Here is a 19,353-nt window from a genome sequence, read left to right on the forward strand (position 1 = left end):
CCGAGAGAAAGCTGCCCTTGAGTTCCGACCGATGCCAGACAGTCCCGTTTCTCCCGTATTAGTCTGGGTCCCCAGATACTTGCCCAGAACTGGAGCTCAGAGCTTGAGACTCCCTCCCGATTGAAAAAGACAACCGTGTCCTCAGCCACCAGCCCTCTCCGCGTGTGCCTTCATACCTTTGCACCTCCTCTGAGTCTCGGTATGCTTTTCTCTTTCCTTCTAGTTGTAGAATTTCCACTCAGCTAGCCTTCCTGTGGTTCTGGGTGATGTCCGTTCCGTCTTTTAGTTGTATTCTGGAAGTGGTTGTGCGAGGCAGTGTTTACCTATGCCGCCATCTTGGTTTTTCTCGGAACTTTTTTTTTTTTTTTTTTTTTATAAATAAATGGGAGGTGGCAACATAACCACGAAATGACATACGTCGAGTCCAACATAACCTGAGGACTGCCTGTATATTTCTTTTTTCTTCTTCCTCCATATAATTTGTTCTCAACTTGCACAGATCCTCTGCAATTTTCCTACTCCCTTTCAGTTGTTTTTTTTTTTTTTTTACTTCTTCTTAACTCATTCAGAGATAACCAACTTAAGAACCATCTGTTTTCAATTCCATATTACTAAAATCATGTAATTTCTTTCCAATGTAATTAGAATTTTAATTCTTAGAAACTTTGATCTTTTTGGTGACAAGTAATTAACATTCCTCAGATTAATAATACATTCACGTTTTTAAGAGTTCTATTTAAATAAAATATAAGACATATTCATTTACAGATTCAAAGCCAAACATAGGCAAACATACTAATATTTCAATGTCCTGTCATTTCAAAATACTTAGATATATAATAATTTTTACTATTTAACACAGCAAAACTCCGAAGTTTTAAGTTACCCAAAACCCTTCATTTTAGCCCAGCTGGTGTGCTCAGTGGTTGACCATCCACCTATGAACCAGGAGGTCATGATTCAATTCCCATTAGACGGCATACAGGGGTCAGCCAATTGATGAGTCTTTCTCATCATTGATGTTTCTATCTCTCCCTCTCCATTCCTCTCTCTGAAATAAAGAAAAACATTTTTTTAGAAACCCTTCATTTTAGTTATATCTTTTTATTATGTCTTAACTTTATGAAATTTTAAAACCAATTATTACCCAAGGTATTTTCTTGGCAAATTTTGTAACAGGGATAACATGACCTTGACAACTTTTAGGGGGCTGGAGAAAAGGGGAGGGATGGGGAGGCAGAAGGAGATATCAGACCCTGCAGCTCTTTCCAAGACTGCAACAACTCCTGGGCCTCCAGCTTTAATATGAAAGTACCTTTTTTTTTTTCCTTTACAGAGTGGACTGCTGCTTTTGCAGCCTGCTTGAGGGCTCTTCTGCAGCTCCAGCCCTTCTAGGAGAAAGACTTGGGGGGTTAGAAGGTTTATTTCCATATTTTTCTTCCTGAGTAGAATCCTTGTGATGTAACAACATGGAAATCTTGCATATAAGAGATCTTATCCTATTTCAAAGCAAACAAATCCTATTTCAAAAGAGAAACAACCTCTAAAGTAAATAAATGGTTATTCTCTCCCTGACCGGTTTGACTCAGTGGATAGAGCGTCGGCCTGCGGACTGAAAGGTCCCAGGTTCGATTCCAGTCATGGGCATGTACCTTGATTGTGGGCACATCCCCAGTGGGGGGTGTGCAGGAGGCAGCTGATCAATGTTTCTCTCTCATCGATGTTTCTAGCTCTCTATCCCTCTCCCTTCCTCTCTGTAAAAAATCAATAAAATATATTTTTTAAAAATAAAATAAAAAACAAATGGTTATTCTCAAAAGGTGGGACTGGGGCATTAGCCTGAGAATCGTATCTCACACTTACCCAGCAAGGCAGATGACCTTCTTGCTCTTTGGTCTGAGGGTCTGAAGGATCTGAGTGGTGGAAAGCCCAAACAACAGGGACAGAGGACTCCCTGTGTTCATAAAACAGCGAGGAGCGAACCAAGTCCCCAAAAGATAAGAAAGCAAGCAAAGAACATCAGAACCAAAGTTACATTACAGACAGACAAGAGCTCTTACTAGCTAAACGGTTCAGGTGGCTGATGCCTCGAGAGGGAGAGCAGGGAGGGTGTCCGAGGTTAAGAACTCTAGGCAGATGCTGGGAAGTTTCTGCAATCCTTGCTGTGGGTTCAGCCTGCCACAAGCAGCTGAGGCCCCCAGCCAAGTGGGATATGCCCCATCTTTAAACAAATTAAACAACAGAGACACAAAATAACAATCAACAGAGACACTTAAGTACAGTATTTACAGGGTACAGTATTTACAGCCGTGCACAACCCACAGACAAGAGCTTTACACCATACTTTTTGTCTATCCAGCCACAGAAACCTCAGAATGCCCTGTGTTTAAAAAAACAAAAAAACAAAAGTCTCTCATCCCAGAGCCGATCAGGCTACGGGCTTGGGGACTAGGCAAGGACCAATAGAGGTCTTTTGCCACCCAGAGCTGATCAGGCTTGTCCAGACCAGAGGCAGTAAATGCCTCCCATACCATGCATAGTAAATGCTTCCAGTGCCTTACAAAGAAGCTCAGACAAGAGGTAGCAAATGCTTTTCATGTCATACAAAAATGCTGGATTCAACTTAGATCTTAGGTGAGATGACGAGGATTGCTAAGGCTGCAACTGGGACTCAAGACAAGAAAATTCCTGGCAGTGCTACAAATAAAAGAGTCCAGGCCTCAGCCCCAGGAACTCCTGGTCCAAGCAGCAAGTGGGATCCCCGGTATTCACCCCAAAGGAGTCCCCCTCTTCTGATGTCACCAGAAAATGAAACCTTTGTTTTTAAATGAGAAAACAAATAAATTACTTAGGAATAATGTTAAGCAATGGAAAAGGCATCATAGAGAAATAGTTTCAAGAGAGACAAATCAGTATTCCGTTTACATTTTTAGGCTCTGTCTGGTTTTGTCAGATTCCTTAGAAATTCTAGTATCAATCAACTAGTATCTGGGATTCTAGTTTGCACTGATGAATCTTGTCTGTCCTCAAGTCTAGATGGGAAGACATTTAAATAATACACATGGGCACCTATAGAAGATAGTGATTCAGTGGAAACTTGGACCAGGGTAGGCAATGCAAGGGATTATCCATAGTGCAGGTTGATAGTGCTAGCACTGTTAGGTCACTCTCTTTCTAACTTAAAAATGAAGGAAATACATACAGTTTTTGTGAATATTTAATGAGATATGTGTGCACACTAGTGCCAGACACATTGTAAGTGCTCAACAGATTTTGGCCATTATTTATTCCATTCTAATTGGAATTCATGGGGAATAGGAAAAGGAAACATTGTCAGAGGCAGGAGAAATCAGGGAGGCCTTCCTGAACATGTGAAGCTTGAACAGAATCTTAAAGGACCAGTAGAGAAGAGATGAAGGATTCCAGAAAAACAGCTTGAGCAAAAGTGCTACAAACAAATGTGTAATACAAGTCAGGAAGACTGAAGAGACCTGTCTGATGAAAGTGAGGGGCGTGTTTCTATTTTAGGAAAGGCTAGAAATAACAGGGCCTGATGATTGGGAGGTGTTTGAACTCGATGTGTTTCAGCTGGCAGAGAGGGAGTAGAAACCTAGGAAGCATTAGTGAGCTGGTCTGATGGCATTAGTGAACCAGACATAGGTGGTGAGTGCCTAGACCAGGACAGGGACAGTGAAATTGTAGAAAGGGTAGGTTCGTTTCTGAAAAAGCACTGATTGGATTTGGTGACTTGATTAAATATAGAGAAGGATGCACGAGAGGTGGCCATTTTTTAACTGGCTTTCTTTCAGGATGTCCTCTGTGTTGGCTGAGGACCCAGGAGTCTGCTGGGTTTTGTGTGTGTGTGTGTGTGTGTGTGTGTGTGTGTGTGTGTGTGTGTGTGTTTAATATATTTTTATTGATTTCAGAGAGGAAGGGAGAGGGAGAGTGAGATAGAAACATCAATGATGAGAGAGAATCATTGATTGGCTGCCTCCTGCACACCCCCTTACTGGGGATCAAGCCTACAACCCAGGCATGTGCCCCTGACCGGAATTGAACCCGGGACCCTTCAGTCCACAGGCTGGCACTCTATCCACTGAGCCAAACCAGCTAAGGCATCTGTTGGTTTTAGGATCACTTGTGGGGTTGCGGAGGGAGCGGTACGTTTTGTTGCTGTTTGTGTTTATTGTTTAGCAAACTATAAGTAGCTTCCAGGGAACCTTTAAACTTTTCTTCCCTGGAATTCAAGGGATAGGAAATGACCCTATTGATGGGAGCCTGAGAATGCCAGGAAAGCCATGTCTGTCTCTTACCAAGATAGGCCTGGTGTTAGAGAGAAGGCTTTTTCACATTCCCCACATCCCAGGCCCACCGCTTACTTAGGCTGTGTAATTTTGGATAAATACTCTAATTCCTCTGTGCCTCAGTTTCCTTATCTATAAAATGAGGTCTTAATAGTACCTCAGTCATAGTGAATATGGGATTTAAGTCAGTGACTATACACAAAGCAACTAGTACAATGACTAGTAAATAACAAGCACTAAGTGTTCACTACTAATATTATCACCACTCCCTCTTTTTAAATAAAAATCCTGAAAAAAGTCCAGAGTAGCTCTCTTGCCCAGGACTAGATTGGTTTTATAAATGGATACCTGCTCATCTTAATGTCATATACAAAGAGATGAGTGGCTGGGTTGCTCTCAAAATTTCTACTCCTGTGTTGAGTCCCTTAGTCTTTACTGTATTCTTGTCTGCCTGTGCAGGTGATTTTTTATGATAGCGACTGGAACCCCACTGTGGACCAGCAGGCCATGGACAGAGCCCACCGCTTGGGGCAGACAAAGCAGGTTACTGTGTACCGGCTCATCTGTAAAGGCACCATTGAAGAACGCATTCTACAGAGAGCTAAGGAGAAGAGTGAGGTAAGCATGAGGCAGAGGAAGTACTACACGGCGAAGAAAATACAAAGCCCCACCCCATTGACTAGACCAGGGGTGGGCAAACTTTTTGACTCGAGGGCCACAATGGGTTCTTAAACTGGACCGGAGGGCCGGAACAAAAGCATGGATGGAGTGTTTGTGTGAACTAATATAAATTCAAAGTAAACATCCTATCTAATAAAAGAGAAACATGGTAATTGGCGTACGACCGCTACCCTTCCCATTGGCTAATCAGGGCAATATGCAAATTAACTGCCAGCCAAGATGGCGGCCCGCAGCCAGGCAGCTTGAAACTAACATGAGGCTTGCTTGCTTCAGTGACGGAGGACTCCAACGTTCACCGCCTGCCGCTGCAGGCCTCTGAGCTGCAACTCTAAGCAACTATGTAACAAATATAGAAGCTAAACAAAACCCCAGAAACCTGCCTTAGTCCGCTGGGCTTCATTCAACAGGATCGCAACATTGTAAGCAAAGGCCAGAAACCTACTTTCAGCAGCGGAGGCCTAAGAGCTGGAGCCAAGCCTCAAAGCTAAAGCTGGCCCAGAATAAAAAATAAAAAAAAGAAAAAAAGGAGCGGTTGGGAGCTTCAGTCACCCCCAGCCTGAAAACAGCCCTCAGCCCCTCACCCAGACTGGCCAGGCACCCCAGTGGGGACCCCCACCCTGATCCAGGGCACCCTTCAGGGCAAACCAGCCGGCCCCCACCCGTGCACCAGGCCTCTATCCTATATAGTAAAAGGGTAATATGCCTCCCAGCACCGGGATCAGCGGAGCCGCGAGGCCTCCCGGCACCGGGATCAGCATGACAGGGGGCAGCGCCCAAACCCCCTGATCGCCCTGCGGCTCTGTGTGTGACAGGGCGCGGGGCCACAACCTCCCTATCCGCCCTGCTCTGTTCGTGACAGGGGCAGGCACCCCAACCCCCTGATCAGCCCTGCTCTGTGCCTGATAGCGGGGAGCTCCCCAACCCCCTGATCACCCTGCGGCTCTGTGTGTGGCAGGGTGCAGCGCCCCAACCCCCTGATCGGCCCTGCTCTGTGTGTGACAGGGTGCGGCGCCCCAACCTGCTCCCCACCCCATGGGCCCTGCTCTGTGTGTGACGGGGTAGAGCCATAACCTCCCCATCGGCCCTGCCCTGAGTGTGAGAGTGGCGGCTCCCCAACCCCCTGATCGGCCCTGCTCTGTGCGTGATAGAGGGCGGCGCCCCAACCCCCTGATGGGGTCCTGCTCTGTGCGTGACAGGGGGCAGCGCCCCAACCCCCTGATTAGCCCTGCTGTGTGCGTGACAGGGTACAGAGCCCCAACCCCCCCTGATGGGCCCTGCTCTGTGCATGACGGTGGCGCCGCAACCTCCCCATCGACCCTGCCTTGAGTGTGACAGGGGACGGTGCCCCAACCCCCCAATCGGCCCTACCCTGAGCATGACTGAGGGTGGCATCACAACCTCCCGATCTGCCCTGCTCTGTGCATGACAGGGGGCAGCGCCCCAACTCCCCAATCGGCCCTGCTCTGAGCCCGACAGGGGCTGCACCTAGGGATTGGGCCTGCCCTCTGCCACCCGGGAGCAGGCCTAAGCCAGCAGGTCGTTATCTCCCGAGGGGTCCCAGACTGCGGGAGGGCACAGGCCGGCTGAGGGACCCCCCTCCCCCCTGAGTGCACAAATTTTTGTGCACCAGGCCTCTAGTCATTACATAAAAGGGTGCGGTCTTTTTTTTTTTTTTTTTTAGTTTTATTCATTTCAAACGGGCTGGATTCGGCCCGCGGGCCGTAGTTTGCCCACGGCTGGACTAGACTAAGACTCTCTTGCCTTTTGTTGGTCTGAAGGGGCTAAATTTTTCCTGGATGGGAAATAAAATCAGGAGAGGAAAAAAAAAGAAGAAAGAAAAACTCAGGTCCTATAACAATACTAATCTCTTACTGCCCTGGCTATTTCTCACTCCTTTTCTACCAGAATGGAGTTTATCGCCTAGATCTAGCTGTTGTTCATGTGAAGAGGACACTAGTCATGGCCCTCATGCTTGTCATACTTTCACAAGCTCTCACCCTGGTACTCTCAATCTGATCAGGTTCTGAATAGTGGCCAGATTTGTTAATTTCCAAAGAAATTGTCCTTTCTCTTTAGAAAGGAATAAATAATCTAGATGAGCCAGTCAGCGGAATGAAAAAGAAAATAGGGGCTCCAGGGGCCTCCCCGGTAGAAGGAGAAATATGTTTCTTTCTTTTGGAGGTTTGCCGTTATGGAATAGATGCCTGGGTGTGACATTTTGATCTGCTTTGTGTAGATTCAGCGGATGGTGATTTCTGGTGGGAACTTCAAACCAGATACCTTGAAACCAAAAGAGGTGGTTAGTCTTCTTCTCGACGATGAAGAATTGGAAAAGAAACGTATGTACTCTAAACCTCTTATTAATGTTCTCTCCTCCCTACAAAAGATGTTTCTCTGGCCCCACACGTCTGAAAATGGAAGAGACCCTTGGCTGTGTGCCAAGGGTAGGCAAAGCCAAAGACTTTATTTGGGGGGAAATATTTTTATGTTAATTCTAGAGGCCCGATGCATGAAATTCATGCAAGAGTAGGCCTTCCTTCCCCCAGCTGCTGGCACCAGCTTCCCTCTGGCACCTGGGCCCAGGCTTCCCTCGCAGTCCTGGCTTCGTCCTGAAGGACGTCTGGTCTAATTAGCATATTATGCTTTTATTATTATAACCAAAATAAAGATGTGTTATGGAATAGAAGGTAAAATTCCCGTAATTTTTAAGTTAATATGACTTTAAATAAATTTGCACCAGGAAGGCTTAGACTCCTTCACAGTAATAAATTTACTCTGTTCTGCCCAGAGAAATCTTTTTATGGAGAAAAAGGAGAAGTGCACTGCTGTAACATACAAACCATTCTCCCATGTATTACTAGCTTTTGAGAACAGTGGGTTTCAGACTCACCTTGAGAGCCTCTGAGAACTTATGTAACATTACATGATGAAGCTTCTTTCTTATGTGCTTACATTTGCCACCACCTTCTGAAAACCTTTTGGGACTCAAAACCACACTTGATCTGTGCAATGCAGAGATATTGAATGACTGAAAAAAAAAGAGAGAGAAAAGAGCAAAAGCAAGGAAAGGCCCATCATAATTAAACTGAATCATAGTTTGAGCCAAAAACTGTTAAGAATCCAAGAACTGCCCTTGCCGGTTTGGCTCAGTGGATAGAGAGTTGGCCTGTGGACTGAAGGGTCCCGGGTTGGATTCCGGTCAAAGGCACATGCCCAGGTTAAGGGTTCAATCCCTAGTTGGAGGTATGCAGGAGGCAGCTAATCAATGATTCTCTCTCTTCATTGATGTTTCCATCTATCTCTCTTTCCCTCTCCCTTCCTCTCTGAAATCATTAAAAATTAAATGAATGAATGAATGAATGAATGAATCCAAAAACTCTTTTCCTTCTCAAAGTTAGAAAACCACCAGTTAGCTGACTTGGACAGATAGAAGTCATACTTTGGAATATAAATATCAAAGGATATGGTCACTTTATTTTTTTTTTTTTAAGATTTTTTAAATTGATTTTTCGAGAGAGAGGAAGGGAGAGAGAGAAACATCGATCTGAAAGCACAACATCGGCTGCCTCCTGCATGCCCCCCTCCCAGGGTTCAAGCCTGCAACCCGGGCATGTGCCCTGACTGGGAATTGAACCAGCAACCCCTCAGTGCACAGATGATGCCCAACCAACTGAGCCAGACCAGCTAGGGCAGGATACGGTCTATTTATTTATTTATTTATTTATTTATTTATTTATTTATTTATTTAAAATATATTTTATTGATTTTTTTACAGAGAGAAAGGGAGAGGGATAGAGAGTTAGAAACATCAATGAGAGAGAAACATCAATCAGCTGCCTCCGGCACACCCCACACTGGGGATGTGCCTGCAACCAAGGTACATGCCCCTGACCAGAATTGAACCTGGGACCCTTCAATCTGCAGGCCAGTGCTCTATCCACTGAGCCAAACCGGCTAGGGTGGGATACGGTCACTTTAATTTCAAAATGAGAATTATGATTGCCCCAGATACTTCATATGATTTTTATTTTCTTAATAGTACGATTGCGGCAAGAAGAGAAACGGCAGCAGGAAGAAACCAACCGAGTCAAAGAGCGCAAGCGCAAGCGGGAAAAGTATGCAGAGAAGGTATCTCAAGTTTGGGGTGGCTGACAAGGACTGGTGGGGTGCGAGGCAGTACCTATAGAAAAGGCTTCGGAGTACGTGCCTTGCCATCTTGGTTACTGGTTGGTTATACAGCTCCAGCTGTGTGTTCTATTCTTACTGATATTAAGAGGTCATTAGATCCAGTCCTTCTACCATGATGCTGCTAGTGTACCATTCATTCAGTGTCCTTTACCACTGGAAAAATGAATCTCTGCCCAGCTTAGTCTGTACCGTTTGTCTCCCTTATTTCAGGAGTTAGCCCGTTAGTTTTGACTCATTTATTATATGTCCAAGGACTGTTGGTTTGGAACTACTTTACTACCTTCTAGTAAGGTATTTTTTTGGTGGGTTTGGCTTACCTTTGGGTTGTACTGCCCTTCTCATCTTCATCTTCCCCAGCCCTGGTTTGCCCCACTCTTGAACAAGTTAGCCACCTGAGCTTCAGGCATCTCGGTAGTTTTGGGCCCTCAAGTCTGACAATTGCATATGCTCCGTTTCCTTGGACTTTTTGGTTTATCTGAAGCATATTGATTGGCCACATGTTAAAATTGGTTGTTTTAAGTGGAGGTCAGCTTCTTCCCTTTACCCACACTTGTATTGGACCTCGTGTCCCTCAGGGCCATAGAGCCTTGATAGTCAGCAGCGTAAGAGCCTGTGTATATTATATCATCATCTTCCAGTAGATACACTAGCTCTTTCTGTTGGAAAGCCCACACCCTAGATTGTACCTCTGCTAAGCAGCACTGTTTTTAGCCTGAGGATGCCCCCATTACAGTTTGTACCCACTATGGTTACAAACCTGAGAAGTCCCAGAAATGAAGGATCATATTCCTGCTTAGCCTGGGCTGCCATCTCTACCCAGTTCCTCAGATTCTCTTGTATGACTCCATCCTCAAATCTCTAACCCATTACTTAGTGCTATTTAGAATTAAAATATTGTTGACATTCAGAAACAATATCAAAGGAGGGAAGATTGTTTTCTCATACAGGACATTGTAGGGTTTAATGGGTTTGCATCAGATGCCATCCTTACTCTGAGCATAGAAGTTTCAGATAAAGACACAGTGACAATATGACCTACACAAAGATATACCTTTTTGTTGTTGTTAATCCTCACCCTTGGATATTTTTCTATTGATCAATAGAGAGAGTGGAAGGGAGAGGGTAAGACAGAGAGAGAGAAACATCGATGTGCGAGAGACACATGGATTGGTTGCCTCCCGCACATGTCTCAACCAGGGCCGGGGATCTAGCCTGCAACCGAGGTATGTGCCTTTGATCCAAATCCTCTATCCACTGAGCCCAACCAGCCAAAGATATATCATATTAACCCTAATACAGGTGCAGAAACAAAAGCAGTTAGGTGGATGTGAGTCCCAGAATTTTGCAAGCACACTGTGTGATTGATTCCAGGTCCCTAATCTAGACCTGCTAAGTGTAGCTCAGTCACTCCCCCCTTAAGCTTTTACGTATAAAGTGAGGAAATATGACCAAAAAATAACAAAAAAAAAAATTATTCCTTGTGTATAATAAGAACCTTCGTTCTCTTTATGCATATTTAAAATGAAGGCAGAGTAAAAACAGATGTGCAGAAAATATGCTAGTGGCATTAGCCCTCCATCTTGTAAGACTGCATCAGTGCAACCCCCGGTGAGTGCTGCAGCTCGGACACACACGCCAGAGCTGGCTGAACACTTTGCCCCGTGAGGATTAAGCTGGGTGCAGCTTTCAGTGTGACTAAGCTACCTTTCAACTCTGTATTATTGTGGTAGAGTATACATGACCCCCCCCCCTTTTTTTTTTTAATATATTGATTTTTTTAGAGAGATGAAGGGAGAGGAATAGAGAGTTAGAAACATTGATGAGAGAGAAACATCAATCAGCTGCCTCCTGCACACCCCCCACTGGGGATGTGCCCACAACCAAGGTACATGCCCTTGACCCGAATCGAACCTGGGACCCTTCAGTCTACAGGCCGACGCTCCAAACCAGTTAGGGCTATATGAACTCTTTTTTTAAAAGAATGTATTTTTATTGATTTCAGAGATGAATGGAGAGAGATAGAAACATCAGTGATGAGAGAGAATCATCTACTGGCTGCCTTTCTTACCCACACTGGGGATCAAGCCCACAACCCAGGCATGTGCCCTGACTGGGAATCGAACCATGACCATCTGGTTTATAGGTTGACATTCAGTCAATGAGCACACTGGCTGGGCTACATGAACTCTTATTAAGCCATCCCTTTCCTGCTTCCATAAGATTTTTTTTCCCTCTTTGGATTCCTTTTGTTTGGGGTTCTCTGTGCTTCCTGGACTTGTAAGTCTATTTCTTTCACCAGGTAGGGGAAGTTTTCTCTCATTATTTCTTCAAATAGGTTTTCAATATCTTGCTCTCTCTCTTCTTCTGCCACCCCTATAATTCAGATGTTGGTACGCTTGAAGCTGTCCCAGAGGCTCCTTACACTATCTTCATATTTTTGGATTCTTTTTTCATTTTGCTTTTCCAGTTGGGTGTTTTTTGCTTCTTTGTATTTCAAATCGTTGACTTGATTCTTGCGATCCTCTGGTCTGCTGTTGGGAGTCTGTATAATATTCTTTATTTCAGTCAGTGTATGCTTAATTTCTAGTTGGTCCTTTATCACAACCTCGAGGACCTCACTAGATTTCTTGAGGGTCTCATTAAGTTTATCGGCGGTTTCTAGAAAATTCTTGAAAAACCTTAAAAGTGTGGTTTTGAACTCTATATCCAGTCGTTTGCTTTCCTCCATTTCTGTCATTTGTGTCCTGTTTTTTTGTCTCCACATTTTTTTATGCTTCGCTGTGTCAAAAGAGTGGCTTTCTGTACTAGGTGTGCTGTAGGGCCCAGTGGCTCAGCATCCCCAATTACCTGAGGTGGACACTCTTGGTGCACCCCCTTGTGGGCTTTGTGCACAGTCTTGTTGTAGTTAAAGCCTTGATTGTTGTAGGTAACACAGGGAGGAATTGACCTCCAGGCCAATTGGCTGTGAGAATCAGCTGTGTCTACGGTGGGAGAACTTCTGTGCTGAAGACACCCTTCTGGGGCAAGACTTGCTTCAATGGGGCTTTGGTGCTCACTGAGTCTGCCCCCTGAAGTGTGTCCTTTATGAATCTGAGGAGCTGCAATCTGGATGGTCCCACTCTGACCACTTGGCACACTGGCTCCTGGATCTCTAAGGAGGTCCTAATCTAGCCTCTGCCTGAGGCTATCCAGCAGGAGCCAGCTGTGACACAATGCAAGTTGCCCTGGGGCCTTGGGCCAGCTACAGTTTGTTAGGTAATTTTCAGATTGCAAAGGGCCAGGCCTTTCATATGCAAAAGCCTCCATGCAGGGCTTGGGCGGGGCGGGGTCCCAGGGGATCAACAGGACGGGTGGAGCGAGCAGTATGGCTGCTCTCAGTCCTGCCCTCAGAGGCCTTGGCAATCGCTGCGAGTGCCTCTGACAGAAAGCTGCCCTCGAGTTCCGACCGATGCCATACAGTCCCGTTTCTCCCGTATGAGTCTGGGTCCCCAGAGACTCGCCCAGAACTGAAGCTCAGAGCTTGAGACTCCCTCCCGATTGAAAAAGACAACCGTGTCCTCAGCCGCCAGCCCTCTCCACATGCACTTCCGCACCGCACGCACCTCCTCTGAGTCTCGGTATGCTTTTCTCTTTCCTTCTAGTTGTAGAATTTCCACTCAGCCAGCCTTCCTGTGGTTCTGGATGATGTCCGTTCAGTCTTTTAGTTGAATTTTTTTTTAAATATATTTTATTGATTTTTTACAGAGAAGAAGGGAGAGAGATAGAGAGCCAGAAACATCGATGAGAGAGAAACATCGATCAGCTGCCTCCTGCACATCCCCCACCGGGGAAGTGCCCGCAACCCAGGTACATGCCCTTGACCGGAATCGAACCCGGGACCACTCAGTCCGCAGGCCCACGCTCTATCCACTGAGCCAGACCAGTTTCGGCTTTTAGTTGAATTTTTGAAGTGGTTGTGCGAGGCAGCAATCTCCGGTGTTTACCTATGCTGCCATCTTGGTTTCTCAAGAGTTTATTTTTAAAAAAATACATTAATTGCAAAAAATTAAACCTAGTTTACAAAGTCAAATTTATTCCCTGACTCCACTTTTCTTTTGGTGTATATCCTCATGCTTTGTCCATATGTCTTGTTTTGTGTGTTCCCAGAAAAAAAAAGAAGATGAATTGGATGGGAAAAGGAGAAAGGAGGGTATGAACTTGGTGATCCCATTTGTTCCCTCGGCTGATAACTCCAACCTCTCTGCTGATGGGGACGATTCCTTCATTAGCGTGGACTCAGCTATGCCCAGCCCTTTCAGTGAGGTGAGTCTCCTTTTAGGTGCCTTCATCACAGCAGGGGGACTGTCCTGACCTTGTAGTGGTTGCTTCTCTTGAAGTATTCCTGCCTTTTAGAAGGAGGTTGCACATAAAATCCAGAAGAAAAAGAGCAAATGAGGACAGGCTGGCTTCTCTGGAATTAAAGCAGGGGACCTAACCCTCAGGAGTTAAAGCAGGGACCTAACCCTCAGGAGAAGCCAAGCAGGAGGGGTAAATAGTGGCAAGACTTGAGAAGCACGCCCTCACATAGGTACCAAGGCACAGGGAGGAGTAGTGATCTCAACCCTTCCTCCTCTAGATCTCCATCAGCAGTGAGCTGCACACTGGCTCCATTCCGCCTGACGAGAGCAGCAGTGACATGCTGGTCATTGTGGATGACCCAGCCTCTTCAGCCCCGCAGTCTCGAGCCACCAACTCTCCCGCTTCCATCACAGGCTCTGTCTCGGACACCGTGAACGGTGAGTGGTGCTGCTGTCCCATACAACCTGGACCTGGGCCACTGCCTCAAGGAAAGTGTTGGTTTAGTTGTAGGATGAGGTCTTGATTCCTTCTAGGATAATGGCTTTCTCTACTTCCTTTAAAGAGCAGTAGAATGGAGCAAAAGGAATCTGTAGGGTCGTCCTTTCATTAGCCTGTCAAGTGAAGGGAAAAGGGAAGGTTAGGGAAAGCCAAATAAGAACTTCATAAAGATTTCACACTTCCTTGTTTCCTAGTCACCCCAGTCTTTCCTATTTCACCCTTGTTTCTGCCAGTTCAGTTAGCTTTGCGGGCCTTTCCTCACTTTGTTCTATGGGGCCGAGGCTTCTGTGTCTCGAGAAGCTCTCGGGCTAAGCTTGGGAGTACAAGTTGACTCTCCGAGGCAGGTGCATCGGAGTGTGCAAGTGGGTCTCAGGTAGCCAGTCCCTGGGGTCCACTTAGTCGTGATCTCATTAGAGAAGAGGGTCGGGAGTAATGGAACCGTTCTTGAGGAGTCGGCCTGCTAGCTGCTTAGAATTCTTACTAACTCAGTGTGACTTGGCCCAGCCATTAAATGTGGACATAGACTTCCCTTGAAGTCCTGAAACGAACACCCTTAGAGCCAGCCCTCCCTGTCAGGGAAGATTCTGTTAATGTATGAAGAGATTGACATTTTTCCTCTCGGCCCATTTGTTTCCACAGGAATTTCCATCCAGGAAATGCCAACCGCAGGCCGTGGTCACTCAGCCCGAAGCCGAGGCCGCCCCAAAGGTTCGGGAAGCACAGCCAAAGGAGCAGCGAAAGGCCGGAGCAGGAAATCCACCGCGGGCAGTGCGGCGGCCATGGCAGGGGCCAAAGCCGGGGCTGCGGCAGCATCCGCGGCCGCCTTCGCTGCATACGGGTACAACGTGTCTAAAGGTACGGAGGCCTGGAAGCTAGGAGGGCCCCCTTCAGGGCAGGGACAGTCTGCTGAGCATTCGGCCAGGAGCAGGCAGGACACCCCCGTCCAGGAAGCTCCTTCCCAAAGCCCATATCGGGCTCTGCTTCTGCATTGAGCAGTCCTGACTCTCCCTTGTCCTGTGACTAGTACAGGGCCGCCTTCGAGGTGGAAGTAGCTGTGAAAAGAGAGCTGAATTTCTGGACTGTCTAAACAGTCAGAATTGTTTCTGCTTTGAGAACAGATGTTTTTCCCAAGCCCCATATGCAGGCTAGCATAGTTAACATTTACCCAGCAATGTGGTCCATCACCTGTGTTATTAAGCACTTGCCGCGTGCATAGGATATAACACATGGACCCTGCTCCTGGGTATATAGTAGAAGTAGGAAGGGAAAGCTGTACATGGAATATGTTTAACAGCAGTACAAGGCAGTATGTGTACACTGAACGAAAAGAGAGAGGCCTTAATTGCGGTTGTAGATCAAAAGGGGGAACCACGGAACTGATGACCAAGTAGCCAGACTATAATTCAGAAAGGGGAAGGGTGAGGAAGGATTTGGACTGGCGATGAAGTTGGCAATGACCAAGGCGGGCATATTGGGGGTTACCAAGCAGGTCAGTCAGGCTGCTTTGAAAAACAGCAGTGGGAGTCAAGGTTGGCAAGACATGGCAAGACTGGAGGGGGCAAGAGCTTACCAAGGATTTAACAATGGGCTCTGGAAATTTTGAGAAAGGAGGTGGCTGTTGTGACCATGACAAGTGAGGGGGCAGCTGTAGCAATGGAATGTAGGACATCCGAGTTGGTAGGAGGGGAGCTCTTGTTTACAGACCTCTCTCCCCATTTAAAATATGGTCTCAGTATTTGGCTCATAGGATTTTTGTAGCAAGTAAGGGCTTTATTGAGTAGAGTACTGAGTAAGTGCTAGTTCACCTCCCCTTCCTCTTCCTGTAGGGATGCCAGCTTTCACTTGTTTGTTCATTGAACAAATGTAAAGATAATAGCCTAGGCCAGTGTTTCTTAACCCTCACCATGTCTTTGGAAAACAACAATCTTGCCAGCAGTCAAGGCTGCTGTGGCAGAGTCTCACTCATCAGACTTTCTCCTGGAGCCCTGACCTGAAGAGGGCAGGAGGGACGAAGGAGTCAGCAAGGGCTAGAGTGTCACAGAAACATCGATAGTGCTTGCCTTGGCCAGGTAGCTCAGTTGGTTAGAGCAGCGGTCACCAACCTTTCGGACCTCACAGACCACCAGTGGTCTGCGGACCATCGGTTGGCGACCGCTGGGTTAGAGCATCTTCCTGATGTGCCAAAGTTGTGGGTTTGATCCCCAGTCAGGGCACACACAAGAATCAACCAATGGCCCTGACCAGGGATCTCGGTTGGGGTGTTGTCCCGAACACCAAAAGGTGGCAGGTTTGATTTCCTGTCAGGGCACGTACATGTACCCAGGTTGCGGGTTCGATCCCTGGTCAGAGTGTGTGCAGGAGGCAATTGATCAATGTTTCTCTTTCTCTCTCCCTTCCTCCCTAAAAATCAATAAAAAATTTTAAAAATCAACTGATAAATGCATAAGTAAGTGGAACAAATTCCCCCTTTCTTCCTCTTTCTCTCTCTCTCTCTCTCTCTCTCTCTCTCTCTCCCTCTTAAAAAAAAAAAATACATTAGTGCCTAGAAAGTTACAGCTCATCCCTCACCCTTGGCTTCCCCACATGGTGTAATGTGTGCTCTGTCCTTGAGCACCAAGATGTTACCTTACTCCCTGCTGACGAGGTCATGTAGGCAGGGATGGGTAGGTGTCATATTTCTATTTAAAAAGTACATCCCTCTTACTGAAAAACAAAACAGTTGACAGGAAGAGCAAGCAAATGTGCTAAGAAGAGATTGGCAGGAGGGGTTCCCCACGACCTCTCCTCCAGTAACCAAGGTCATGCCTGAGGCAGCTCAGACAGGACTGGTGCTCACGTTCTTGTCTCCTCCGTCTCCACAGGAATCTCTGCCAGCAGTCCTCTGCAGACATCTATGGTTCGGCCTGCTGGCCTTGCTGACTTTGGACCTTCAAGCGCCTCTTCTCCCTTGAGTTCCCCTTTGAGCAAAGGAAATAATGTTCCTGGGACACCCAAGAGCCTCCACTTGACCAGCAGCCTAGCCCCAGACTCCCTGGTCCGGAAGCAGGGCAAAGGCACCAACCCGTCTGGAGGACGGTAACCACCTAGGCCTCCAGCTTCCTTCAGCCAAACCACATGCTAGAGGTCTCGCCTGCAAATGGTCTTTGGATGGCTAGCCCGGTGCAGCATCTTACATCCCAGGTCAGAGGGCAGAGGTGACCAGTTGCAGCAGGTGAAGGACGGCAGGTGGTTAGTTGAGCACTTTTATCACCTGTGGCTCAAGAAGTGTGCTCTGGGGTTGCCTATAGGAAAAAGGCCAAGGACGGGGATCAGCCCCGCAGCATCTCAGATGAACGTCTTAAACCTCATACGGGGAAGGGCCTGACGGAGCCCCTGCAGGTGCCCAGGCACACTGTCTCCGCTCCCATTCCGCTCTTCAGCTCTGGTCCTGTCCCTTGCAAAGCCTTCACAGGTGTGGTGAAGAGCCTTCTGTGGTGGAAACTTCTTTTAGAGCTGGGATTTCCTATCAGACTAGGAAGGGAGGAAATCATGTATCTGGCATGCCCAGTCTTTGGGTAACTGCCCAGGTCTCTAAACCCCATTTGTCAGAGTGTCACCGTTGGAGAGCAGTGAGTGCAAAAGGCAGTAGTGGCTTGTGAGGGTGACAGAAGCTAGAGGAAGCAGGCCTGGAGGCAGTTGTTTTCCTAGCATTTTCTCCCCATCCTGCATGGTTCACACCAGGGAACCTTCAGGTCCCACCAGCAACAGTAGCAGCAGCTCCCACCTTGGGACTCCCAGAAGCCAGTAAAGAGACCAGGAGCCACCTCAATCAGCAGGACAGCCTCACGCCCTCTTACAGACTCCCCTTGCCCTTCCTGAATGCACAGTCTCCCCACCCTTGCCCTTCAGCCCCCTGCTTGGCTGTATGCACTGTCTGTATTGCACTGAGAAAGGAAGGGACAGCAGGAGTGAGGAGGAGAGGATGGAGAGGGGGCAAGCTCGGCACCCACCCTCCCAGCCCCGCCCCACAGCCTGAGCTTGCTTCCCTCCAAGAGAGGCTAAGGAAGGTGTCTGCATGGGAGGTGTTTCTGCCTGCCCGGCCTGATGTTCCTGGTGGAGCAGGTGCTTCCAGGCGAGCCAGCCTCTAATTTGCACACATGAAAATCGCGGAATTGAATTTAGATAGATTAATTTTTAAAACTTTTTTTTGGAGTAGGGGTTGTAGGGAAATCATTTAATTTAAATCATTAAGATTTCCCTGCCCAAACCCAGACTCCTATGTACAGATGCTATTTAGAGGGAATCAGAAAAATGCCAAGCCTTTTTTCTCTTTGAATGTGCTGTCTATTTTTATAACTGAACTTGTACATATGTATAAAGAGAGACACATCTTTCTTTTACTAACTGGAGAAAAAAATCTTAAATAAAATGGAGTGAGATAATTTTATGTAAATTGGAGTGTCTGTGGTCTTTGCAGCTACCTCTCCTTTGGGGCATTTGGGTTTTTGGTGGTGGTGTATGGCAGGATAAAGGGGACACAGCCCCAACATCATTCCTATAGTCAGAGGGGACAGGTGATCAGTGGGACAGGGATGTTTCTGTGACGTTTCTTCTGTGGTATCCTTGATGGGATTTATGAGTGCCTGGCGTGCCGAGGCCAAGGCCCTTGGGATGTGGTCTGGTTACGACTAGGACCTAGACTCCAGGGCTTACCAGTAGGGGTGGGCAGCTTGGCTAGTCCCCCATCAGGCAGTTACATCGTGGTAACTCTGACGGGTTCTTTCTCCTAACCACAGCAACAGAACATCCTGCAGTGTGCAGTGCAGGGTGGGCAAAAGTAGGCTTGTAGTTGTTTGTATGAAAAACAGTACAAAAACAAATAATAATACAAGAATAAACTCTGTTTTGTGTACTCACAACTGTAATCCTGATTTTGCCTACCCTATATATAAAATCTCCATCCAATAGCAACTTCCTGGTCCCAGTTTCTAAAACTGTGATATGGCCTGGCCGGTATGGCTCAGTGGTTGAGCATTGACCTATAAACAGGGAGGTCACGGTTGATTCCCCGTCAGGGCACATGCCTGGGTTGTGGGGTCAATCCCCAGTAGGGGGCGAGCAGGACGCAGCTGATCAATGATTCATCATTGGTGTTTCTATCTCTCCCTCTCACCCTCTCTGAAATAAGTAAGAACATATTTTTTTAAAAAAACAACAAACAGTAATATGTATACCAGTGATGGCGAACCCTTTGAGCTTGGCGTGTCAGCATTTTGAAAAACCCTAACTTTGGTGCCGTGTCACATATAGAAATTTTTTGATATTTGCAACCATAGTAAAACAAAGAATTACATTTTTGATATTT

At 46.8% G+C, this 19,353-nt stretch overlaps 1 protein-coding gene across 1 annotated transcript in view; it reads left to right on the forward strand.

Moving 5' to 3' along the window:
* INO80 (INO80 complex ATPase subunit) overlaps positions 1-18,438 on the forward strand; it is a 156,631-nt gene extending 138,193 nt beyond the window's left edge. The window contains exons 30-36 of the mRNA XM_081112971.1: positions 4,764-4,922; positions 7,222-7,324; positions 9,025-9,113; positions 13,320-13,475; positions 13,789-13,948; positions 14,649-14,864; positions 16,871-18,438. Coding sequence (XP_080969097.1) covers positions 4,764-4,922; positions 7,222-7,324; positions 9,025-9,113; positions 13,320-13,475; positions 13,789-13,948; positions 14,649-14,864; positions 16,871-17,088 — 1,101 coding nt within the window. The 3' untranslated portion in view covers positions 17,089-18,438. The remainder of the gene's footprint in view (positions 1-4,763; positions 4,923-7,221; positions 7,325-9,024; positions 9,114-13,319; positions 13,476-13,788; positions 13,949-14,648; positions 14,865-16,870) is intronic.
* The last annotated feature ends 915 nt before the right edge of the window (positions 18,439-19,353 follow it).

The sequence above is a fragment of the Myotis nattereri genome (assembly GCF_964212035.1).
Source record: "Myotis nattereri genome assembly, chromosome: 1".
Lineage (NCBI taxonomy): Eukaryota > Metazoa > Chordata > Mammalia > Chiroptera > Vespertilionidae > Myotis > Myotis nattereri.